The sequence below is a fragment of the Anser anser genome, assembly GCF_964211835.1.
Source record: "Anser anser genome assembly, chromosome: 10".
NCBI classification, from domain to species: domain Eukaryota; kingdom Metazoa; phylum Chordata; class Aves; order Anseriformes; family Anatidae; genus Anser; species Anser anser.
This window is the reverse complement of record NC_139730.1, coordinates 8,882,403-8,908,954: the sequence shown is the minus strand read 5'-3', so window position 1 is coordinate 8,908,954 and position 26,552 is coordinate 8,882,403. Positions and strand designations below refer to the sequence as shown.

Here is a 26,552-nt window from a genome sequence, read left to right as displayed (position 1 = left end):
AGTGCTGTGGAAGGTGAATTTCTCTGTAGCCAAACCACGTCAGTGCTGGAAGCCATGAGGAACTACCATGTTTTACCTCCAGTTAATATTCAGTGCTTCCACTGGAACACTTCTAGACTGTACCTGTTATTGTATTATCTGTGCAGCACTTGGCGCACTCTATCTAAAAATAGTCCCGCAAATTTTAGCGTATAAGCAAATGAATTTGAGAGCTAAATACTTTCTCTTCTTAGAAGAGGAGAACTCAAACCATCCAACAACAGCTACCAATATTGTGTCCTGGTAAATAAAATGAGAAGGATCGTTCACTGATTTAAAAGCAGGATGCAATACAATGAACAATAACAGAGAGATGCTATACTCTTCAAGCAGCATGGAGATGACTGCTACCATTCTTGAAAGCAGTTCAGAGGCACTATAGACAAGATCCTACTTGAGATCCTACAAGATTGAAACTGGAAGTTACATCTCAGAGATACAGAATAAGGCTGACAGTCAATATGCAAGTCCATTATTATTGTTTCTACTTACTGTATACCTTCCAAATATGATTATGGACCTCCAGGTTTTTAAAGGATGATTCCCAGGGGTCTGCTTGTACTGTCTGCTGAGTCCTGACAATGACAGATCTGCCATTCAAGAATTTAGGCTGATCCTAAGAGCTAAGGCTGTTTTTGTCATTTATAAATGTTACTGCAGTTAGAAACTTAAAATGGAACGTGAATCTAGTTGTTAGAACTCTAGCCACAGGTTTATTACAAAGTTCCCAATTTGATACATAAAATTTTGCTTTCATAGGCATGTAATAAGATAAGGCATTGAAAAAATAGCTGCAGTTTGGGGCAAATGCTACTTAAATGGTTATGTGAACTTGCGGTCTCAGTAAGCGTGGGGTAGGATTTACTCTTCAGTTACAAAATGGAAAAGTCCGGTATTTGTAAATGAAATGCTCTTTAAAGGAGTTAGGAAGAATTCCTGTGTTAGGAAGAAAAGCATTCCAAAAAGATTTCTATCTACTTGGTCCAAGTCCAGAGTTCTTTAATGGTTTTGTAAGCAGTAATGTTTTTTTTCTGCAAGACAAATTCCCATTGATTTTAGTTTCTAATGACTGCTAGGTCAGGCTTTCTCTATATTTGCTTAATTAATTAGTCTGACCTTCCTTCCATGTAATACTCAGGATGACAAACTTCCATTTTACCAGCTGTTTGAATGTTATTCTAAAGCACTTATGATGTCAAAGGCTTTGTATAAATTTACTAAGCATCTATTTCTAGTCTTTTTTTTCAAAACTGCCTTGTCAGCATGAATTTATGATTTATTTATTTTCAGCTCAATCTGATATCCCTTGTCACACGGATTTAAATTAACGTGTACACACTGACCTACAGGAAAGATAGCTACTGTTTCTTGAGATATGAGGAAGTAATTTGAACGCCAGAGAAGACTTCAGATAAATGTATTAATTTTTAAAGTTGGAAGTTTCCTGCAATGCTTCAATTTCCTGCTTTGCCATTCAACAGTGGAGGTGGAGATTGGAAAAAGAAGTACTGCATCCAGTACAAAGACTGCAGTGTACCGACTAGTCTTGGTGTCATCCAGTAAACCAAGCAAATACTTAGAGGATGCATTTAAGTCTGACAGTATTATTTGGACTTAGGTTAAAAGTCGAAGGCACAGGAATAGATTGGCTCCTAAATCCTGCCTGAGCACCTCTGTTCTCATTAAAGTCAATGAGAATTTAGGATTTAAGAACCTAAGTGAAATTAGGTATGTTGGCCTTACACTTCACTTCTCAGGGCTGCTGTAAGTGCATATGACTGTTATGCATGTACTGAAGCCCTTACATGAAAAAATTGTTTCAAATAGTTCAGAGAAACCACCTAAAATTAAACTATCGCCCTGATTTTTGTACAGTTACAAATCAAATTTATATTTTGACGACAGGTTAACATAAGACATAGCTCAGACAGAGAGCCTAGAGCTAGACAGATTGTATGATTTAATGCTCTGCAATTAAAAGACAAAATCCAGAGTTGCTGCCTTTCAAATGTGTATGTTAAATTTTTGCCAGGATTCTGTTGTCTGCATGAATGCCAGTAAGCTGGAGCAGTTGCCATGCTACTTCATGGAAAATTATTTAAGGCAATGCTTTATTTAGTCTGCTTAAAGGTGGTGGGATAAAACACCAAGCTGGTATTGCTGAGATTATTATAATATATATTTTGTTCATTTATTAATACTGAGCTACCTGTACTGCAGCCAACTTCAAGGTACTTCAGAAGTACGCTTCTCATTCTTTGGCTGGAGAATAAAAGCCTTCATTCTAGACAAGGGTAAGATAAATAATATTTTCATTCTAGGACCCTACAGAAAACTACTTGTCCTAGAATTTTCCATGCGTAGGCAGAGAAAACAGTCTTGATTTTACTGTCTCATCTTACAGGTGAGGTATTAACTTCTTTTTTTGGCCATATCTGACAAATGAAATATAAACCAACCTTTTACCAGAACAGCCGGAGTCCCAGGTTTGAAGATCCCAAAGAGAAAAATCTCAATTCCTGTCTACATGCTTCTACATTGCAATGGACTATTTACCAGGATACAGTTGGATTTGGCCTTTCTCATACTGACTCAGTATAAATGATTTTTCCACCTGTCCATCTAAAACTATCCATCATTCTTCCCTTTCCAGCAGGCCCCCTGAAGTTTGCCAATATAATTACCCTTGTGGTCACTACCAAACCTGCCCGGGGCTATTAAGGGGGAAATTTTTTAACCTTTCTGACAGAAGAGAAACAACACCGAGTGTTATACCAGAGATCTGGCATCACAGTAGAGGGAAAAGAAAAAGGAAAAAGCAGCAGGGCACAGTACCCTCAACTCACGTCTGACCTCTACCCTGTACCTCCTTCTAGCAGCTTAACTTTGTATAAGCACTGGAAAACATTCCTTCTGCTCACATGGGAAAGAGTTGGGTTTTCGATTCTAAAAGACCCAGATATGTTGCTGTTGCCCCACTGTTGAGTTTAGCAGGGCAGAGGCAGGTGACTGTCACAACCGAGTGACAATGTCTGACTTGTGAAAAACCACTTCTATTTCCATACTGCTTGACCCAGTGAAGAGAGCCAGTTAACTGCAAACCTATCCTGATTCCATGCTATAGCATTGTGCTAAGTCCTTAATAGAAACTTTTCAGAATCTATTTTAATCAATTAAGAACAGTTGGACCCTTTAGTTACTGTAGTCTTATTATGCATTTAAAATGCAATTATGGACAGGAAAATAATGTTCATTCTCTATTGACCCCTTTATACTCAAGTGAATTAAGCCTACTTCTCATCTGCATTCAAAGTCCCAGCTGCTCACTGACGAGCCGATTCAGTAAGCTTTTTGTATCCCGTAGCAGCGCAGCACTGCCATCTGTAAGGCCAGGGTGTGTGGTGGGAGCAGGGATGGCTCCTGAATTATCAGCCTGTTCCAAGTTCATTCTCAGGGTGGTGATTCATGAGGTAGAAAAGAACCTAGATCCAGTTCCCAGGCTAAGCTTTGCAGGGCTAGAAAAGCTTCTGAAGCTTAAATATATATATATATTAACACTAAAAAAAAAAAAAAAAAGGAAAGGAAATCAGTTTTTAGAGTCACTTTCTATAGCAGAGCAGATCTTTGAAACTGAGAGTTATCCAACATACTGGGGGAAGAGCGACAAGGGTGGATGTAGAAATGCACTGTGAAGGAATTTTTCTAAACGTAAATAAATAGCAAATGATCAGACTTTCACTGCAAGAAGCAAATTTGCAGGAGGAGCAAGTTATGCTTTGAAATCACCTCAGCAACTGAAATGTCTCCATACATAGTTTCAGCAACCAACAAACCACATCTGAAATTTAGGACAAAACAGCAAACAAAAGCTAACTAAATGACTCTGATGCAAGGAGCTTACTATCATAATTAGTGATGCCAGTAGACCTCCGGCAGAAAGATGAGGGGAGTCCCTTCTGATAAACTGGCTGATACTTGTACTAGAGTGGTATGTAGTAAGGATGTCCCCGATTTCTTACAAGTAGATCTGTATTTGTTCCTAAACACTGCACTTGTATTGTCATTTGATAGAGATACGGATAGGCCAGCTATGTTTCACCATTAGATTGCTAATATAGCTTCAAGGTCATATTCATAAGAAACCTGGCAAATGCTTTAATTGCTATCCACTGCAGTAGGTCACCAAGAAAAAAAAAAAACCAACCAACCAGAACCAAACAGTGTGGCATTTGGGAGGCTACTTCCTAGGTTTAGCGAGGTTATAAGTTGGGACAAAACAGCCTACCAGGACTTGAGGCCACTGTAAAGAGTTGTCACTTCAAACTACTCTTCCAGTAGATGCTGAGGGGACAGTTTGAACATCGTTCTTTGTTGTCAAAGTTGCTACCTACCTTAGGGTTTTATGCTGTTACTGTAGCTCGCTAATATTTCCTACTAAAAACTGCCTATTAGTAGAACTGGCCGTACTGACTCTCAGATAATTACTGGCACTTCTTTTTGCAAAGTCAAAACTCCACTTGGACTTCCTTTGGAAGGAAAAGAGTTTTATTAGTTGGCAGGTGAGGGGAGATGATACCAAGGGGAATTTGTTTTGGGAATGCAGTGTTCCAGTTAGAGCATCCTTTCTGGCAGAAAGGCTTTCCTCAAAGACAAGGTTCAGCACTGTTTACTGAGACTGCTTAGCTCTCAGACCCACCTTAGGTTTTATGGAGGCCTTGGAAATGGTGCTTGTCACATCACTGCTTAATATGGGAAATGCCAAGTGTAGGCTGTCAGCCTTTATGGCCCACTGATTTCAGATAAGCGTCTTGGAGACATGGGCTTTAGTCACACTGAATATCACATTGAGCCTCCCTTTCCTCAAACCTCACTGACCAGGTGTTCATGTGAGTAATACCTGATCACTGCCACGTGTCTCAGAAAATAATTACTCTTAATATTCCTGCTGGTGAGGGACACTTGACAGAAAGATGTTTGTCAAGCACAGGTAAGTCCAAAAATACTAAGTTAAAGTGAAGCAATAAGAAGTTTCTACCTGCCCACAATCTGTCTGAAGTCAATGCAGTTTTTATGAGGCATTTTATTAGAAAGACAATTTCTCTAGAAATCAACCTGCCCACTACCAGCCCAGTGTTTACAGAACTAATATAATTCAAGGGTGCTCACAGTCAAGTAAATGCAAGCCAAACATTATTCTCTGCTAGGGAAGAGTCATTCAAAGAAGGGTGCGATGTGCAGATTATATTTTAACATGACCATAACGTCCTATTTTCTAGCTTAGTGCTGTACATCTCTCTGCTTTTGAAAGGTTTGCAGTTACAATGTTCATTCAACCCAGGAAAGATGCCCTGGGCAGCTTTAACATATGAGTCCCATTATTTACTGAGCATATCAGTACAGGGTGACTGACCTTGGTAACTTTACATGCATCAGAATGCTTATGAGCAGGTTCTCTAACCTCCTTCCCGCACTCTGTCTTCTTGAGCAACAAGCCAACATGCGTCTTTCCTACTCTGAGGCTTGGTGTATACAAAAACTAATTTTTATGGCAGTATGAGGATATTTTCCATTGCTGTCTCCCCCCAGCCCCTGAAAAGCCATGGGTGCAGTTTGTAAACAAATAGAGAATGTTTGGCTAAATCTCAGTTTGCAAAGTTCAATTTGCAGAGCAGGCTTAAATAGAAAGCACAGCATTGAATTAAAAAACATGGTGCAATGGTGGAGGTTTCTGATATTCAAGGAGCTTCCTTGTATCTTGCTTAATATATTAGCTTTAGTTATTAAGGGTTGCCTTTGGATGGTAATTGTGAACATAGACACGTTCTCGGAGCGTTCTTATTACACCTATCCACCCCTTAATGATAGTGTGAGGTCTGCCTATTCTCTTCCCTGTTCTTCAACATCGTTTGCAGGGGTCTCATTTTTTATCAGTACAGAACAAAAGTAGATAAAAATCACACCTTTTTAGTAAAGATAAAGTATTTTTTCCCCCAGGCATTGGGATCTGATAATTCTTAACATTAATCTGCAGTGACAGGGGAGATCATGAGTTTTATTATTTTTATGAATCAGCTACTGTCAGAAATACTGCAAAACTGATAAGAACCAGTTGCCCTTGTTCACCTCGTAAGAGAAGACATGTTGAACCATGATGGAGTTACAAAGGCTCTTTCCTGCATTTGACTGTTGCCCTTCCTCAGTCAAAACCCCGTTTTAGGAAATCTGACTGTGGCTGACACAAGAACAGGAGTCACTTCTGAATCCGGCACTGATGGAATAACACCATCAGAACTGCAGCTGAGCAACTGAAAAGCTGGCGCTGGTTTTAGGCCAGTGTGCTGTCCTTCTAGATGCTCCTGGACTCAGCTGGTGCATATTGAAACTGTGGGAGATCTGGAGTCATTCCTTACCAAAATGCACAGCGCTGGGATCATCTAGAAGACCTTGCAGGGAAAACAGTCCAAGGGGAAGGAAAGAACAGCTCATCCAAAACCAATTTCAGATCTGTATGTGCACATACATTAAAATTTACGTTAGGAAAAGCTAGTTTTTTAAATGAGGAATGACTGCAGTCCAGTTGGCTCCTGCCCTACCACAGATCTTAGCATGGAAGCACACCAAACAAGGCAGGAAAATTTAGCTAATCCTAATGGTATTATCAAAACTTGGTCCCTGCAGGGTTTAAAACATCCTTGGCTGGATGCTCTGTACTGAGTTACATGCCTGGAGAGATGGGGATCAGAGAAAGGTAATTGTATCTTTTTCAGGATGTACTGATTTGGGGATGTAATGTCTATCAGTTAGATGCACGGTTGTTTCTCTCCAAAAGTCATATTCTGCAACTAGCCCCTACTGCCTGTGCTTGCAATTAACTAAACCTCCAAGAGCACAGATGTGAAATGAGTCTGTGACAATAAACAGGCAAATACCAGTCGGGGGCTGGCCAAGACCCACTGGTATACATCTCACCTAATTATTGACGGGACAGGGCTGTTTGAGCTAAGTTCCCTTTCATGCATGAAAAGCTTTTGAGGAATCTCAATATTGTGCTGTATGCGTGTATAAAAACAGATAGTTAACCTAGAAGCAAAGAACAGTGCCTGGTTTTAGAAGTATTAGTGCTATCTAACTTAAGAAGATAGGGATTGAAACTGAAGTTGGATCACAGAGTTCTGAAAAACCTTTAATACAATTTTAAAACCTTTTAAAAACCTTCCTAAACAGAATAGTCCCATCTTCTCCAGGGACTTGCAAAGCGGCTGATAATCCCTTTGAACATTTTAGGTGTTTTAAAGAGAAGTCCTTAATGGAAGGTGTTTATCCCTTAGCCCAGTAACTTGCTTCCAAATTATGATCTCAGTCCACCAGAAACCAAAATAAGGAAGGTGGATAGATGCAAGTTTTCACCAGCATTAGTTCTGAGATATTCAAGCACGTTCAGAAGTTAGTGTGATCCCTGCAAAGAGGAAAAGACCTTCAAACTGCTGAGTCAGTTCAGGCAAGCCCTTGTTGTTCGCTGTACATTAGGTTCGCTTGAAAATGTTCCTCGTGGCTAATGGCGCATTAATAAGGTATTGGCTCTATAGCACTGTCAGATGCTGTGCCAGAAAACCAGCCTGTTATAAACTGAGCAGGTACAAAGGTTCTGGCAACCTGATTCCCAATGACCCACTGACAAGCTACTGATGTAGCTGAAGATGTGGAGATGGAATGTAATTGCACACAATCTTTTTAACCAAGGACTACATTTCCAATAACCTGCTGAAGTGACAAAGAAAACATCGGGCTGTAATACATGGCTGGAATCAAAGCTCCTTTGGTACAATCTTAATTAAAGAGTGCCTCTGACTACAAGTCTTACAGAATAGTCAATGAGCTTCCAGCTGAGGAAAGGATCTTTCTTGATTTGATGAAATGGCTGCACGTGTGTTTAGAAAGATCGTGATCAGGAAAAGGAAAGCAGAAACACAGGTAAAACTCAGGCCATGGACTGCACTTGGTAATGCCATCAGTATAGGTTTGGATGAGAGGGAAGGAGTGAGATGGCATTAACCGTGCCCAACAACACCAAGCACAAAGCTGTGGCCAGTACCATCACTAGCAGAGGTCAGAGCAGCTTCAGGGAAGCTGTATCCCAGCCTAGCTTGCAGCAGCCCCCAGGGGCTTGAGTGCTTGAGGGCTGCAGGCTTTGAGGTGATCAATGGAGCACGTCCCAGAAACAGGCATGAAGAGCATGGTACAAGTCATTGTGTGGCTTTACACCACCCAGCCAGTCTTCAGTGTCCTTCTGCTCTGTTCTGGTGGGCGCTAAATCAGTATTCGACCCACCTCATGCCACCAAAGGCCATTCAGAAAATGAGTAATTGCTTTACCATTCTCAGAGATCATTTTTGACTGCTCTGCCTTTGATTAAATACAAACTGTAGTCTATTTCCATCCACCTGGCACATCTCAAACATGCTCTGCAACTAAAAGATACTGAAAGTATAGAAGTTTGTTTTCCTCTTGCTCTGTGTAACCCCAGTAACATAACGACCTGTCTCAGAAGTCAAGTAGCTTTAACAATATTTGCATGATCTGCCCTTTTCCAGCCAGCCTCAATGCCAAAAAACAGTCTTGGGCACATTTGATTTACTAGCACAGATACAGCCCACACATCCTATGAAGGACAACAGAGACCATAAGCAGCTGGGACAGACTCAGGACCCTGACTGATCCTTGCTCTCCTAAGCAATAGGCCATTTATCCTCTTACCCAGCCTCACTCAGTGACGCACAGAATTTGGAAGCTGCTATATTTGTCATGTACCTGCAGAGCTGGAGACTAGAGTTCAATTATCCTTAAACTCTTATCAGGATCTTTCACTCCTGCCAGTGCTGCCATGGAAATGTAACGCATGTCCTGCCTCAATGTTTTGGTTCATTTGTAATAAAAATCATCTGGCCTCTCTGAAGGAAAAGGCAATCCATCCCCACTGGGAGACAGTTGAAAAAATAATCCATCTCAATGCCAACTGGATCCTCATCAGAAAGGTTTTGTGCAGTATTCACGGATGGAACTGTACAAAAAAGGGGGCTGAAAAGTGGAAGATTGGGATGTTGAACTGTTTGTTTGCACTGATTCCAGAGGGTGCTCCAGGCACTCAGCACCTCTGAAAATGGGCCAATGCTCATTCTCCCAGTTCTTACAGTTAAAAAAAGTTATCTTGAGAAGAGAAAACATGGAAAAACTAGTAATGATATTACTAATTCTCCTGTTGGCAAATTATAACAAGAATTGGCTGACATGCTGCAACAAGTCTGCCTTTCCAGCTGGAGAGGGTGAGTAGCACTGAGCTTCTTGATGCCTCCCATAGCACTGAGCTCTGTTCCTGAACCAGCCCTAACCCAAACTCTCCTCAGAACACCTGGGGCCCTACCTTCGTGTTTCAGATCCTGTGATTGTTTTCTCCAATTCCTCATACCAGTGAAAAGAGAGAAATCTGTTTAAGTAGGGGTGTTTTTGCCAATGTTTTCCAAGGTTTCTCCTTAGAGATATTTTCTCCTTACTCAAGAAATTTCTGGCTTTTGGACAGTTTCTTCTGTAGGTCAATTTTTGTTCAGTGACCTGGCAACACATGCTGAAAAATATATAACAATATTTCCTCGTTTGCAGTCAGATCTGTATTACTATCAGGAGCATCTCTAAGTTCCATAGCTTATTCCTTCTCTTTAAGTTTCCTTTGCAAAACCTTTTTTTTTTCTCCAGGTTAAGATAATATGTAGTTCAGCTGGCATTGTGCCTCTGATATCACCACAAAAACAGAAATACCACAGTAATTTATCTTCTGTGGACTTCAGCAGTTCTAAAAAGGAACAGAGAAGAGCAGTATCTTTTGTGGGAGCCCAGTGTAAAACTTTATAATTTTGTTTTCTTTTCAACCAGAACACAGAACTCTGGACTTTAAGCTCTGTTCATTCCTATGGTTATTTTTAATCATATCCCCTCAAATTTCTAAGTATCTGAGAAAACTGATTCAAAATCTTTTTAATACAGACATCGTATATTTGGATTGATGAGTACTTGCATACACCGAACTCCTATTTTTTACTATAGCAAAGGTAACTGTAACTCAGTTTTGAGTGCGTATTTTTAAATGAATGCCTTCCTGAACCAGGAGTTTCTTTCATCAGTGGGAATTTAGCTTTTCATTTTAAAAAATGATGTTCAGCCATGAAGCAGTGCTACATGATGTCTTCATGCCAATGTCAGTGGCAGTTATACACGAGTAACCCAGTTATTTTTGTAAGCTTTCATCCACAGTACTTTTCCTCATATCAAAATATTGATGCTGCCTCAGTCTGAGCCAGGCATGTCGCTTTTGAAGATGGAAGGTCAAAAGATATCTGAGAAATATTCTGCAAGTTAGAGAATACTGGACATCTCCACCACAAGGTAAATGAATATTCAAGCAAAAAGGAGCTGCTATTCCACCTCAAAGTGCGGCTTGTTTTTGTGAAAATATCATCAGATCAAGAGTGGAAAAAAGTAATGCTTCTCCTTTTTCCTCCCTGTCAGCTTTGCTGCAATGAAAAATTTCCACGTGGCTATTCTTATGATTCTCCTGGGGAACAGCCACAGTTTAATTTATAAAGTAACTGACAAGAACAACAGGCATGTTTGTCTCTGTCCATACGATTTAAACAGCATGATGTTTAAACAGCATATAGTCCATTAAACTGTGTTCATATAATATCTATTCAGACCTTACAAGCCTTGGCTTAAAGGCCAAATCCATTTGTTTCTCTACGACTCCTCTGTTTGCCACTCACCATGATTAGAGAGGATGCACACACTGTGCATCATATCACTGAGTGATGAGAAAAGCAGCTTCAGACTCATTATCAAAACACATGCTGAATGAAGGATGGACTTGCTGCATACAGACATTGCTTTTTGAGCCCATCTAAACTTTACATGTCATAGGCATTGCTTCAGATCATCTGCTAAAGGATTTGATCATCTACTAAAGGATTTCCAATGGCTGATGAATGCTCCCAACAGCCCTCCTGGGTGGAACTGAGTACTTCAGGAACAAGGATGGGGCGAACCATGTTACAAAATCAAAGCAGCTCTCCCACACCCACAGCAGAAACACAAATGGGGAACCAAAGAAGGGGTCCTGTGCACAGGACTTTCTGCTTTCCTTTTGGAAAATAGCTGGGCTGTTGGCTCACACATCACTCAGAGCCTGGCCAGCTGAAGACAGTACTAGTGAGATGTTAAATGTTAAAAAAAAAAACCTCTGAAATGGGGACCCTGTGCTCCCTCATGAATTGTATAACAGCTAATAGAAAAAAAACTTTATAATATCAGCCCTGGCTTACCTGCCTTAGTTTAGTTAGTGTACGTTGCTCAAGTCCTAGCTCTTCCTACCAGTGTGCTCGGTAGCCAACAATCCCTGAGGTGCACCCTTGATTCTGCCCTACTCTTACCCCAAACTAAGAGTTCCAGTCTTATAAAGCTTCCTAGATGTTCTCAGGATCTCACTTCAGCAAAGTTTAATCAAGGATTATCCACACCAATTGAACTTTGAAAGACTTGAGCTTCTCTCTCCAGAGGCCAACTGTCCATCGTTTAGCTCAATAGCCCTAAGAAGCAACATGCTCCCAAGTATTTCTCTTCTTCGGCTAACAAGTAATACCACATGCTCCTTGAGTGAGAAATGATTATTTGATTTAGGATGCTCTGAAATTATAAGCAGCCCACAGTTATTTTAAGTGTATGTTGCATCTTTTTCTCAATGAAGATTAATGTTACACTTACCATGGGGTTATGCCAGAAGGAAACATTTGTGCAACAGCAATTTTTAACACTTTCTTCAGATTGATTTATGTGTTTACTTGTTTTCAACTTTTTGGGCACCGGTAAATGATGTCTTTAGTCTTCAGAGGGTGTACTGACACCGAGTAATTTATGACTGGCTAAAAGCAAGTTTATTGAGGGAAGATTATTTATTGCCTGACCATAACCGAGGGGGCTAGATTGAATGAGCTTGCATAAACTAAGCTGAGTGTAAAGATTTGAAGCCAGTACTTAAAACAATAAAAAAAACAAAGCAAATGTTTTAAACCCAACAAATAGTGGGTTAAAAAGTAGATTAAACCTGCCTGTGTGCTACAGGTACGTAGGAGAAGTCATGCTCATAGAAGCCGGAGTTACTGAAATAAAGTATTGATTTTCTGCTGAAAGAACTGTAAGTATAAAAGGACAATTAATTTTTAAATGAAGGTAGTGGTTATCTTATTGCTCTCTGGATATAGAAAGAAGCTCATCTGTCTATATCAATCTACAGCATTTCACTTTGTGCTCAGAGACAGTGAGTTTTTAATCGAAACTAGATTGTTAAGAACATTAGAGTATGATTAAGTGTCCAGACTCCTCTTTTATAGATTTGAACTTCAAACTGAAAGCAAGTTCATTTGACACACACAGAATACATCCCTGAAACAGCATTTCAGCTTCCTTCACCTGGGCTTTGGGGTCGTCTTTGGCTCATTCTTCTCTCCAGCCTTCACATCTTAACTCTTACATCCTTTCCATACCAGCATCTGAGTCTCACCATCTCTGTTTTCAGGATGCTTACAATCAGGCAAGCTGTTACTGCTTCAGTTTTAATTACCACTACCTCCTCTCTTCCAGCTTTGACAGATGTCTTGTCCTACAACTGTCTGCTCCAAATAGTACCAGAAACTTCAGTTAGCAAAACTGAGTGGGGAAACGTGTTTGTCACCCAACAACTTTTAAGTTTGTTTGGTTGAAATTATTGTGTGTAAAAAATACCATCCCCAATCAGACTGAAAAATCAAATTAACCGTTTTTAAAGTGTTGCTTTATCAGCTCAGATCAACCATATTATTTTAAGTTGTTGAAATGTTTCACTTCGATTCTGGCCATTTTTAAAGAAAAACAACTAAAGAGGCAGACTCTTGAGCAGCATCAATTCAGACCTGGTTCGTCTTTCACTATGGTTTAAAAGCATGGGTTTTGCTTAAGTAACAACATAACTTTGGGCTCAAACATTGCTCTCTATACATCATAGATGTTCAATGATTTTTGCCAGAAATTCCCATCTCGCATCTGACTGTATGATTGCCTCAGGCTGTCACTGAAGTGAGTCCCTACTGCTTAATGACTCTAACGCCCACATCCTGCGTGATGTGCAATTGTGATTTTTTTTTTTCCAGAACACACCGGTGACAAGAACTGCTTCCAGGTCTGGATGGACGTGAACCTGAGTGGAGCCTGAATGCAGCTGAAACCACATTGACTAACAAAACTTTTAAAATATGACTACAGAAAGGATTTTAACTCCACAATGCTGTCATGCCGGGATGTGACAGGCTTTCTACCCAGGTCTGGAAGGTAAGAATCTGCTTGCATGTATGAAATTGCATAGTTTCCCTTCCCTCTGCACATTTATTGATTTGGGAAAAGAGCAGAGAATATTAAAGAAGCGTTTTGAAATTTATTCTATGGGTTGAGATGAGTGGAAATATAATTAACCAGTGTAAGAACTGGTATGGTTTAGACAAGCGCTCTGCACTACATGGTACATTATCAGTTTGTGTTTAAAGTGACAGTGCCAAGATTTTCAGCTCTGGGGAAAAGAAAACATCTTTTAAAGCACTTTACCTTGGTATGAATGAACATGAAATTCAGCCACACCAATCAGCACAAGCATTATATAGAAGCTGCAACACAGCTGACATAGAAAAGAGGATGCCAATGTTAAAGAAAATGAATATATCCTCTCATCTGTGGCATTCCATGCAAAAAGTGCTAGGAAACAAAGGTGAAGACCAAATATTTGGAACAGATTCTCCATTGAGTTACATGAGTTCTTCATCCCCAGGCCATGGTCCCTGCCCATTATTCCACACAACTCATGGACCACAGGATTTCCTGACTGCAACAGTGGTCAGACAAGAAGCAGGGGGGACGAGAGCCTCCAAACCAGATGATGCCAACCCCTCTGAAGAGATACAAAGGTGCCTGGCCCTGGCCAGGCAATCCACATGGAGCCAGATGCACACAGGCACTTTTGGTACTGAATTACACTGACCACTGCAACAAGCTGGCACAGCTCCATCCCTGGGGTGCTGCAGCTGCAGAGACAAAAATTTCTTAAACGAGTCACTGCAAACAAAGGCTTTGGGCTGGGTTCTGGCCACCAGAGTTTGCAGGTGGTCTCATCTAGATGCAAGAAAACAGACAGCCCTATGAACATTTCCAAGAGGTTACCTGTGATGCCCATCTATTCTCAGAGATTATATCGAAACACCTCGGGATTTACAGACACTTGCATCACTGCTAAACTGCTTGATAAATTTGAGTCTGGGAGTGTTCTTCATCTGATGGCTTTTATTAAGCCAAATTGTTTTCAACAGATATGAAGAAATTAAAAATATTATTCTACTAGGTACTCACAACCTGGAAAAAGTCATTTTCTAAAATTCAGCTATTCAGAGAAATCTCGATCAGTCAAGTGTGAACATTTATAATTGTTTCTGCTAATCTTTTTTTCTCCTCACACATATGCTGTCAGCATCACCAGTGCTGGTAAATAAGAGCAAAGCATCCAGCCTACCAGTCTGCAGCAGGAGCGAGAACTAGTTTCAGTAGCACTATGCTGGCCTGATGGATTTCACGAGCCAGACTGGGATGTGCAAAACTGGTCTGCTAATGCACCCAGCACATCCGCCGTGGCTGAGAGCGCTAGTGGGATGTGCAGGCAGGGCCTCACTGTGCTTCAACATAACTTGTCCTGGTGAAGATGTGAAGACATCTGAGCAAATAACTCCTTTGCAAGTGTTCCTCTCTTGCTGGTCCGATCCCCAGAGGCCTGATCTAGAGCAGCGGTATGTTCCAGCAGCACTAAATGAATCTGGAAACAGCAAACTGCCCCAGACACAACCCCATGCCAGGACCTAGACCCGCTCAGTGCTAATGGCTGTCCCTACACTGCCAAGCATGCTGAAATGGGATTGCAGGAACTAACAGTGCAGAACACCACCAAATGCCTTCTGACAACTGATCCGCCACGCAACTCGAGCACGGGCGTTACGCTGGCACTGCTCTGACAGGCTGGGTCTGCAGGGGAAGCCTTCCCCTCCCACAGTGCTGCTGCACAGACAGATCCGGGTGAGCAGCCAAGCTGTGAGTGAGGAGATCAACCCAAAGCCAGGCCCTTCTGGCCAGCCCCAAGAAATATGTTTTCCATCTCTATTAACTTGATGCAGAATAATAGCCACATCGTAGAAGCCTTATGTTTACGGGGAGAGCAGAAGGAAGATGTACAATTTGTTTAACCTCAAGACTACAGCTTTCTGGGAAAAAATCCGTATATCCCCACTGAAAACACTGACATTTTGGCAAAACATATCAACTTAAGCCTGAAAAAAAAATCAGACTCAAGTTGTCACTAATTTCCTGTGTGAACTATAGATCAGATGCCACATGCTTTCACTCTGATCTCTAGGTAAAGCTTTCTGCCTGGCATGTCCTTTCCTACATTTCCTGCATGATAGCTCAGGTGTTTCATAGGAAACATCCAGACAGTCCTGTGGGTAAAGGAGCACTTTAACCACATCTCCCATGAGATTTGTGATGCCATTTGAAAAGATATTCAAGGGTTTCAAGGGTTTGGTTCTCCCAATGAAATCTCAGAACACTGAGTAAATTTTTTTTAAGGTACATTTAATTGAAAATGCAACTTTTCAAAGATTATTACTGATGGAAATTTCCAGGTAGTTCTGACGAAATAATAGCATGTGGTACAACAGCCAGAAAGTCAGGAGGGAATAATCAAATCCATGCCTCTGGGACCTTTACAAGAGTACTAAAAAGGACAAGGCTACATTACTAGTTTTGACAATAAATTTTTTCTTCTGCTCCACAAGAAAAAGCATCCACACTTAATACTCAGCCTTGCTGACAAAGTCTTTACTCTTGCTCAGCAAAATAAGCTTTAAGTTATAATGTAAGGTCTCTCGGCTAGCAAAATAGGTCTAAAAGCCTCTGCAGAATTGTTTTTTCCATCATCAAATCTGGTGCTATTTTCTCAGCACTGGAGACTCCATTGGAAACTATGAAGTCTCCTAACCAGAGAGTGACCAAAATCCCTCCAAGTCCCAAAGCCTCAATGAAAATCTGTCAAACTTTTATCCATTCCTTGAATCCACTCTTCCTCAGACACAGCCCAGAATCACAGTAACTGCTAATATTCAACAGTGGTGACTCCTGCAATAGATTTCAACCCATACTACTTTGGGTTCCAGGGTCTTCTGGAACAGCAGCAGGATCTTCTCCCAGAGCAACTCCTTCTAGCAATACTGGTAAGAGAGTCCTCTCTATTAAAGACCTCTAGTCAGGCCAGGTGAGCATCACAAATCTTACCCCCCTCCTCAAACTTCTTTGTAAGCCTAAACTTGTTGGTCTGTCCTAATTGTCAGACTGGTAAATGCACAAAATGTCTGCTTGGTTTCATGCACTTTTGTCTCATCAGCATCTCTTTCAACTGCCTGCTGCAGGACTGGCTGTTGCAGTAATTTCTGTGCTTTCAGGAAATAGAAATCGGCCATCCTTGTGCTTAAAATAGACTAGAGAGCCCGGCTGAATTATACATTGTAGGAGCTGGGAGTTGGCGAGACTGGAAAACAACTTGAAAGGAAGTAAATTATGAGAGGAAGTGCTGCGATTTTTATTTTTATTTATTTTAAACAAAAGGTCCTCAGTTCACGCTGGGAAAAATTCTCAGGGCGTAAGAGTTCGGTAGCTGCTGGGACACCCACAGCTGGCACAGCAAGATGCTACAAGAACACAGCGCTGCAGCCAGATGTGAGTTGCTACTGAAATAGCCCTGCCAGCAGCATCAGATCCCTGGAAATGGAGCTGGGCAAATTTGGCTGTGTAGACAAAACCTGTGCCTGGGTTTTCCTCACTGCATTAATGCAGTTATAGAGAGCAACTACACCATCTGATACCCAAGTTCCACCCAATTCCCCCAGTGGTTTAATATCTTCTCTCCCCATCTCTCTTCTCTAAATTAAACAGGGATCAGTTTGCAGACTGGTTATTTGCTTTGATGCAACAGACACAGTGGTTTATTTTAAAGAGGCATTTCATGTTCTTACCTTTCTACAGTAGAAACCCTCAACAATTCTACCTCCCACCTTGACCAGGGGTGGATGTCAGGAAGAGTTTCCCCATCCCTGGGCAATGACTCATTCTGTGAGTCAGCTCAGTTCCTCTCCCGCACCATCATCATACTGAAGCAGTCTGGGGTACCAGCTCGCACATTACCCAGCAGCATACCTGCAGAAGGGTGCCTCTGCTGAATCGATTCTGCTTATGGATTCAGATGAGGTCAGAAGAGACCTTCAGCAATGCACACATCTGCATTAAATAAAATAACCCACGTAGGAATCACATAATCACCCATAGCTCTCTGGGTGATAAAACACGCACTTAAAAGGATATTGCTCCTAAAAATAATGGATTGCCTAAAGAACCTACAAGTAGCAGAGATTAAACATTATGGAAAATAAGTACGCATAATTTTCACTTTGCTTTGTGCCAGTGAGAGACAGGAAGTGTTTGGACAGAGGGAAAAATTGGGATAGAAACAGTCTGTTCTGCCATTTGTCTGGTCTTCCACATTAACAGAGGAGAGGAAATATTTTTATGACTGGGAAATAACTGAGACAAGAACAGTGTCTGGACCTCTTAAGAGATGATATTTCAAGGGGATAGTGTTCATTCACCACTGTCTCTTTTCTTTTGTTAAGATCTGTTTCTATTGTCTAGCATCTTAGCAAGAAACATTCATGGGCTAAATGAAGATGGAGATTAGTGTTCTCCTGCTCACAGCTCTGTTACCCAAGCCATGACATCTCCAGCAGGTTTATTTCCCTCCAAGAACACACAGATATTCCAGATATTGTTTCCTGTTGTACCCAAGGTTCCCCACGCTCAGGGCAGCAGTCACCAGTGTCTAACTCTATTTGTTTTGCAGGTGGTCGATGATGTTAGCAGTAAATACAAACCCAGATGAGGAGCGGCAAAAGCAATGGAGGGACCAACCCCAGAACCTGTGTACGTTGATGTGGACAAGGGACTGACACTAGCATGTTTCGTCTTCCTCTGCCTTTTCTTGATTGTGATGATCATTCGCTGTGCAAAAGTCATCATGGACCCTTACAGCGCCATCCCTACATCTACGTGGGAGGAGCAGCATCTCGATGACTGAAAGGACTTCACTAGACAGAGCCATAAAATGCTGCAATCTAGGAGGCCTTTCCCCACCTGGAAGGCGAACACAAATAGCCATTTTCAGACATGCAGGGCAACTGCAATATCTTTAAGAGCATGTAGATCAGATGATTCTTGCTCAACAGATCAGGATATTGGCAAGCCATTCTGGCAGCACAGTTAATACTATGCAGCAACATGCATTTTAATGAAAACAGTGATCATTGTAACTCAAGTAGCACAAGACTCTCCAGACTTCTCCTGTAGCTGTAGCACAGTTTGCCCTCTCAATATCTCCCACAAATTCAGGGCTTTGTTCAGAAAACAGAAAAGCAACAAGAATATTTTATCTTCCCTGAATGTTTGCTTCACATAACTTCCTGAGTCATTATATTCGTGTTTCAAAAGAGGGACAGGTTTTGTATCCCAGAGCGTCATTGAGTAGAAGCACTAAAACGCCATGGCTAAGGAGGGTGCTATGAGCCGATTTATTCTCAGATAATGTGGTTGTGCACATATGCTCCCTACCACACTGCAGTCATATTTCCAGTGGTCAGAGTACAGAAGTACTCAAACTACAGTTCCTAAGTGGTCATGGAGTATGGTTGACTCTGCAGCCTCACCTTGCTCTATCCTACTCCTGGAAAACACTAGATATTTTGTCATCTGCCATAGGTCTGTGGATTACCCAGATGTACCAGACCACTTGCAATGAGCTTGACAGACACCAGAAATTCGTGGAGCAGAACTTGGACACCACTGGCTTCAACTACATTGAGCTTGCCACGATTTTCAAAGAGCGATTCCACATGAAACTTCATTGACCTTTCCTTTCAGGCACAATTCAGTGGGATCACACACAAAGAGATTAAAGACAATAAGCAAAGACATGGCTCCTAGCTTTGTCAGATTCTTTAGCATAACCAATACAGTAGCATCCAATAATATGCATTCTACCTCGAACAAGCTCAGCACCTTTATAAGAATTTTTCCACAAATTTGTAGGATGATTATCTGTACATTTCATTCTCTCACTTCATTAAGAAAGCCATTATGAAAGAAGGCATAAACAAACAAGGGAGCTTTGGAAATCTATTATTTACCTTTTGAAGAGTAGTGTTTGAGGGATTCCTGTGTCCAATATTCCTCAAGTTCTAAGGTTTGCCCACAGCCACCTTTACTGAGTACACATTGGGCCTAATAGATTGTAAAGAGTTGCTGAAGCAATAAGGAGTAGGTACAGCAACCAGAAGTGTCATGAGTAGACAAGACCTGAAAGCACAAATTTGTAAGAAGGGCATTTCACTTCTTTACCATCCTAAGTGACTTCTAGATTCTTGCCATAAGGCAAGGTACAGTGGTTGAGAAAGGTAGAAACAAAGGTAGAAACAAAGGATTAGGATGTAAACTTTGTAGGTTACTGCTCTCAGCTCTGACAGATTTGTTTGGCCATCACACAAGTTTCTCTGTGCCTCAGTCTACGCACTTGTAAAATCGGTACAATAACAGTAACTTGTCTCATTTTTGTCTGTATCATACCACCATAAAAAGCACTTGGACAGCCTTAGATAGGGACATGAAAATAAGGTATTGATTTACAGGTCTTCCTTGTGAAACTAAAGGGGGAGAAGGTCTGAATCTCAGTATACAGCAAGTAAAGTTCTCCCCAGGCATAGAACTTGTCCAGCCCTCCATTCACTCTCCCTGAGATTGGAATATCCCTGGTCATGCCAATGGCACCTGGCTTTATTGCCTATTCCACTGATTTCTGAGGAAACTGGAGGAAAGGTGCTCAGCAATTATTACAGAATAGCAGGTGGTGAGGTACATGGAAAATTTTGCATGCGCCTTCTGCACTCGGCTCAGTCGCACAAGTTTTGGTCATCTCTGTTCTAGGAGATCCCACTCAGGAGGCAGGAGATTTGAGGATCAGCTCTTATCCTGCTATTCTCCAACAAGAGACCTCCACCGCTTCAATTACCCACTGCAGGTTGCATCAGGCTGTTATTTAGCCTCAGTTTCTGCTAGCCAATTAACCACCAGTAATTGAATATTTTCACAAGTGTGAATGCTGATGTTCACCATAATTTGAGAAAATATGGTCACCTCTTATTCATGAGTGTGCCTATCCTAGATATCTATTCCTAGATAGGAACTGATGCCCTAGCTCAAAGGAGATTGTTTCTGTCCTCTGGGCTAAAGTTTAGAATCCATTTTTGTCACCAGTTCTTGTATCCCACTTTGATGCTAGCAGTGGTACAGAATAAACAAAAAAATAAAATTAATCTATTTCCAGGCTAGAGACACTTTCGGTTTTCAAGTTACCTGGCTACATTTGCAGCTGACAGAGCAACAACAGTGCTTGTCACCACTCCTGACACCAACACTCTCAAGGAGTACCTGCATGCTTTGGCTTTGCTGTGCATCACCAATAAGCCCCTGTTCAGCTAAGGACTTGGGCACGCACTTAGGTTGAAGCCCCTGAGCAGGCTGCCTGACTACCCAGGGACAAGGGTCAGCCACACGCTGTGTCCTCGGCTGGGCGGGGGCAGTAACGCACAGCCCTCGTAGGAACGAAGCCTGTATGAGAACAAACAGTGACAAATGCTGGAGAGGCAAATTAATAAGTTAACTTCACAAAAGTATTTGCCATTATTTCTATTTCCAGCTAATGCAAACCACTTTAAGATTTTTTTTCCAGAATATTTTAGAGGAAGGATCCCCCTGGGTAGCTCAATTTTCTGAAAAGGCACTTACCTTATATATACACCTATCAAGTCCATCTGTTTACAAAATGGCCTCCTCTGCATCCAGCCTGTTCACGACTATCTAAACATCAACAGGATTGTTTTTATAAAGATAATGTAACCCTATTCTGATTTCTGCCTTCCACCAATGATTACAAACACACAACCTCACCACTCTAACTTAAAGCAATACTAAGAATCATGGCAAAAGCAGAAGTTTCATCCTGCTTGCCTTTGAGTTGGGACCTGCCCACCCAAGACACGTTTGTTACTCCAGCTCCTACCAAAGCTGAGCCTGTGAGCCTGGTTGGCAAAGCTACGTTCCTGGCCAGAGGAAGTTGTGTTAGCAGGGGCTGCATCAGTGGGCTTGGCAGTAATTTTGGCTGCATGTAACAAGTGCCTCTGCTAGTTTTGTTATTTTTAATCATTATGCCATACTACCAGCAATTGCACTCAGAGGAAATAATGCAAATTTACTGCAAATGTATTTACCTAATGCAATAAACAGCTTCTACATTGGAAGACTGCGTCAGTTGTAGTTTGCTGCTAGTTGCCAGGATCTCATGAACAGAGAGCATGGAGCATCTGTGGGGTCTCTTTGAAGAAGGCACAGAACAAGGGACATGCTGAGTGAAAGGCACCCAGGGAACTCCTCTTGAGAAAGATGGAGAGGGAAATTGCTGTTTCTCTCGCCTTGTGAAAGGACTCAGCTGCCTCAGAGCTGGGCACTTCGTATATCTGCTCACCCCTGCAGCAAGTCCTCTGGCAGAGGGACCTTCCTGCCTGCAACCCAGCTTGCCACAGAAGCAAAAACCCACTGATAAATCATTAACCATTTCCTAGTCAGACTGCAGCCTCCATGCTGCTTTCAGAGCAGCTACTAGGGCTAGTAAGAGGTCAGACCTGAACTGAAGCCAGCAGTGGCTCAATTTGGGCAGACGCTCCAGGAAACAGCAAGCATAAAGCTTTTTTTTTTTTTTGAAAGAAACAGGGACCGATGCCAGCCAAGAACCACACAAACACTGCTGCAGCATCCAAAGGTGTCCCCAGCTCGCTGGGCCCTTGCAGGTCTCAGCAGGTAACTTCAGCCCACGCAGCTGGAGCTCAGAAACCAGACCAACACAGGATCTGGAGGGAGAAAACACCGTGCTCAGACTCCAGCAGTCTCCACAGCACACCTGAGGAGGAGGTGAGCACAGAGACCCTGGCTATTGACCAGCCTCGCTTTATCAGCCATCACTGGTGCCCCAGAAGAGAGAGGGAGCACACGAAAGATGAAGGCAGTGCCTTTCCCAGACAGACACAAATTCAACTTCCCCAGAGCCAGACTGATGCTGGCCCCTCGCATTACCTGCACACAATCCCCGTTAGCACATTTGGGCCATATTCAGTGCATTCAGCACCATCGCAACAGCTTCAGCTGAGCTGCTTATGCTGTGAAAGTGCTGCCTAATGCAGGCCGGGCAATTTAAATTCCTCTTTTCCTCTGCCTCCCATCGCTGTCTCTGACCCTGTCAGCCCAGATTTGCCAGCCTTTAAACCACTTGTCTTAGCTGTCCTGTGGTTTTACATCTCGGGTGATTTGATTTAAATAAAGGATATTAAATCCTGAATTTTAACCATGTCTTTATGCAGCCATGGGAATTCTTGATTTCAATCTACATTACTTTGCATTTGCACTTAAATATATTTTCTTTAAGAGTAGTTAATACCCTCTGGCCAGCATTCTTTTTTGCTAACCAGGAGAAAAACAGTGATTACACATACATTTTTAAAACAATGCACAGCTTAAAACTCCTAGATACATTTATTCTCAGGGTTCAACTCAGTCAGCACACAGAAGTATTAGGAAATGTTAGTTGCAAAGCTCTGTGTTTATGACTGGGACTTGGCCAGGCATCTCAGAGGAAAATCAGAAATCAGTCAAAATACATTAAAATTGCATTAAGCATGCTGAATCCATAAGGAAAGAGAACTTTAACAAAACATATTTTATATTTAAAACTAAATGGATTTTTCAAGCAGCAGCCATGCTATCATAATGGGTTTGTAAGGGGCAAAATGGGGCCAGTGCTTCAGCATGTTCTTTGCGTACTTCCAAAGACTTCCAAAGCTTTAAATCAATTTTAAGGTTCCAGAAACACTCTCCCTTTCTCTCACTAAGCAGTGACCATGTGAGCATCCTGGACAGAAGCTGCAATCAAGCCTGAAAAATGGCCTCCCATATTCCTGCTTAAAGCCAAAACCTATGTGAATATCATTATCAGCAGTGCCCATTTTAGCAAAGTCACTACCTTGACCCTGAACAGCCACTGAAAAAGCATTATACTTTGAATAATTACTGCCTGGTTAATAAAGGAATTAAGAGTATTGCACCTGACTGCTTTCATCAACACCAATGGTTTTTCTCATCATGTTGCATCAATTTCTAATTAGAACCTCTGCAGAAAAATATATTTGGTGAAAAAGGCCAGTATTTCACACTGAAAATCCATTGTTTTGTTTAAATTCAGAACTATGCTTTAGGGTTTTATTCTGCTCTTTTCTTTTGGCACTCAATTATACCACAGTGCTCTCATAAATTATACCCAACTCTTTCGTTACACACCAAAACCAGCTGACACTTTGATCTAGAAAAAGATGCATCTTAAACGGTATCAACCAGAAGCTGCCCTTAGTGTTTTTTTTTTAAACAGCATAATAAAACCAGATGGATTAAGGTACAGGAATGTGATTCGCTATGTCATTATAAAGCAGCATGATGCCGAGGCACACCCACGCCCTTCCACCCAAGGTCTCCCCACTACTCGTCCCCAGGATGGCAGCGGGGAATTGCCACGAAACACTCACCGGCATGGAGGGAGCTCCAGGCAAGTGTTGAAGCTGAGGTTTCCATCAGCCGTGCTTTTCCCTCTCCTCTGCCAAGGGAAGCAGCAGCTCCCTTCCCATGCAGTATTGCACAGCTCCAAATGAGGACGCCTGGATGGGTTCTACTTTTCCTCCAGGCCTCTGAAGACAGAAGGAGGAATTTCTTCCCCTACATCCAGGTAGGAAACCTGGTGCTATGACACAGCAGAGGAGCAGGAGCTCTAGGTTTGACTTTTTTCCTTTCGTTGTTGTTGGAAGCCAGTATACAAGAAACCTAATGAAAGCAGACTTATATTGAATTAAAAGTAATCAACTCTGGAAGCAAAGAGAGCCACGCTCAAATCTAATTGCAGCAAAAGCTTCCAGAAGCATAGAGGAAGCTCTCTGTAGAGACGGGGAAGCCATTTCAAATGTCCCTTTAAAAAATAAACTCCTCTCAGTACGAGGTCTGTATGCTTCACTAAAAGCCCCTGAGCACCCTCCTGCTCCAAAAGCCTCATATCAAGGCCTTAGCTTCCTTCCACCCCTGCAGATACCTTCCCCCAAAGAAGGGAGGCTTTTAGCACCGTCATCTTTTAAAGGCCGAGCCCACAAAATAGACACAGCTGCCCCAGGTGAAGTCGAGCCCTCAGGAGGTGCCCGGAGCACCTGGGTGTTTTCCAGAGCTTTCTTTGTGGTACTACGGTGCCCATAGCACTGCTGGTTCCTTAGCAAGTGAAAATAATGTGATTTTCGGGATGTTGCAGTGCAGATACAGCCTCACGTCAGGCAGTCTGCCCTGGCAGGGGTGGGGTCAGTGCTGTGGGCAGCCTGGGCCTGCTGGGCCCGCTCCCTGTCCCCACAGTGCACACCCAAACCAAGCCCGCGTCTTCCTCCTGGAGGTGAAACGTGTCACCTTGGGCATAGAAACCATTTCTCTCCTTTTTTAGCTTCTGTGGGACTGTGGCATTGTGACAAAGCCACAACGTGGGGCAGCCACAGCTTTGCATCAAGGACAGCATGAGTTATTTCTAAATCCAAGGGAAGGTATCAATTTGTGGTTGTCCTTTGGGGTCAAAAGAGAGCACAAAGCATCCTATCAATTGACAACCGAGTCAGAGTACGATAAATTAAATATCTGGCTAATAGTCCAATTCAGAGTAGCCACAAGAGCCGGAAGAAAAAAATTACTTTTTCTTGATAAACAAAGAGCCACTGTTTTCCTGGCCAGGCCATCCCTTCTGGTAACAGTGGAATGTCTTTGGCTAAAATTTTAAATTGATTTAGGGATGATCCTCCCAGTATCATGCTTGGAAGTGACTATTATTATTGCACACTGAGGCTGCCTGGAAGAGAGCCCATTTCAGCAAATACACCCCGTTGCAGTGATTTATCCACTCTGTCACATTTTTTCATTAATCTTCATTCCAAATTCACTTTTCTCTCCTGCCTGGCCAAGGGGTCACATTCCTGATGAGTACTGGATGCTCCCCCTGGATGACATTAAATATCGGCATGGCCTGATGCCATATTGCCTAGGCTTTGAAGTGGATGGGCCCAGACCCTTTCCTACAGGGAGCTCCACAAACAAGACTTTTGAACTCAAAAGCTCCATCTAGCCAACCCTCCTGCTGCCCACCAACCCCAGCACGAGGAGCTCCTGGCTCTTGGGATGCAGCTGCAGCTGTTGGTGGCGATGCTGTGGGGGCACATTGCCCAAAATTACCCGCAGGCCTCAATAGGAGCAATCGGGCAGCCATGGAAAACAGCTCATCCTATTGTCCCTGCACGAAGCCAGCAGCCTCATCAGCCCCTTCACTTTGAGGAACAAGCAAATATTTAGCGAGTTTCTCTTGCACCGTACCAGAGTTCATTATCTGGTCTCCCGAGCTCCTTCAGTCAGTAATACCCTCTAATTGATGTGATCTGGCACTCGGCCACAGAGTTAAATTGATTTGTAGGCCAGCAGGACGTAGCAGATGCCCTTTACACTTGAGAAAAGTGTCGTGTGGCTTTGTTTGCTGCCCGCTGCAAGGAGCTGCCATGGCACTGGGTGGCACAAAGGAGGGGGGCAGCCTCCTCCATGTCATGGCCCCTGCAGGGTGACAAGGTGGGACAGCCACCGCTGGGGGCCTGGGGACCACGCCAGCCACCACGGTAACACTGCCTTCCTCCCTAACGTCAGGGAAGCTGGTGCACAGCCTTCGGTACAGCGTGATTTATTTTCACTCTGTTTAAAAGGTTGTTTAGTGCCTTGTTTCACTTTCCTGTGCTTTCAGTTGCATCAATGATCACATTTGCCAGTTGCTTTGTTATGTGTTAGTTGAGGGCATGTTCCTGTAGCTCTTCTGTTCGGAAAGGTTCATAAGTTTTTAGCATCCATCTGAAACTCACCTTCATCAGAAGATGAACACTGGAGGAACCAGAAGTCAGCATTCGATCTCTGCTGGTATCATCAACCCAGTGCTCTGAATATTTAAGTTTATTTGAAGGCCTTTTTATAGCTGCGATAAAAATATTAATACAGAAGAGATAAAAATCTCACTTTCTCTTTAAATCACCCTATTCTCATTCCAAGAACATTAAGCTAGCATTGAAAACTTTTTCTTACCACACCACAGAGCCACA

At 42.3% G+C, this 26,552-nt stretch overlaps 1 protein-coding gene and 1 long non-coding RNA gene across 4 annotated transcripts in view; one reads left to right on the top strand and one right to left on the bottom strand.

Annotated features, from left to right (window-relative positions):
• Nucleotides 1-21,599, top strand: part of CTXND1 (cortexin domain containing 1) — a 37,402-nt gene extending 15,803 nt beyond the window's left edge. For 2 of the 3 annotated variants that reach the window (XR_014588769.1, XM_083850667.1), the window contains exons 2-3: nucleotides 13,266-13,443; nucleotides 18,095-21,599. Coding sequence is in view for 2 of the 3 variants with exons in the window: in XM_083850667.1 (XP_083706793.1) it covers nucleotides 18,149-18,328 (180 nt within the window). In the remaining variant the exon portion in view is untranslated. Of the gene's footprint in view, nucleotides 1-13,265; nucleotides 13,444-16,358; nucleotides 16,416-18,094 lie in introns of all 3 variants that reach the window. The other variant, XM_083850668.1, reaches the window with a different exon arrangement.
• On the bottom strand, nucleotides 18,247-24,506 carry LOC310905076. Its single transcript, XR_014588770.1, has 3 exons — nucleotides 23,928-24,506; nucleotides 19,434-19,602; nucleotides 18,247-18,384 (listed from the first exon to the last, which is right to left on the bottom strand). It is a non-coding gene; the product is annotated as an uncharacterized lncRNA (long non-coding RNA).
• Nucleotides 24,507-26,552: the final 2,046 nt, after the last annotated feature.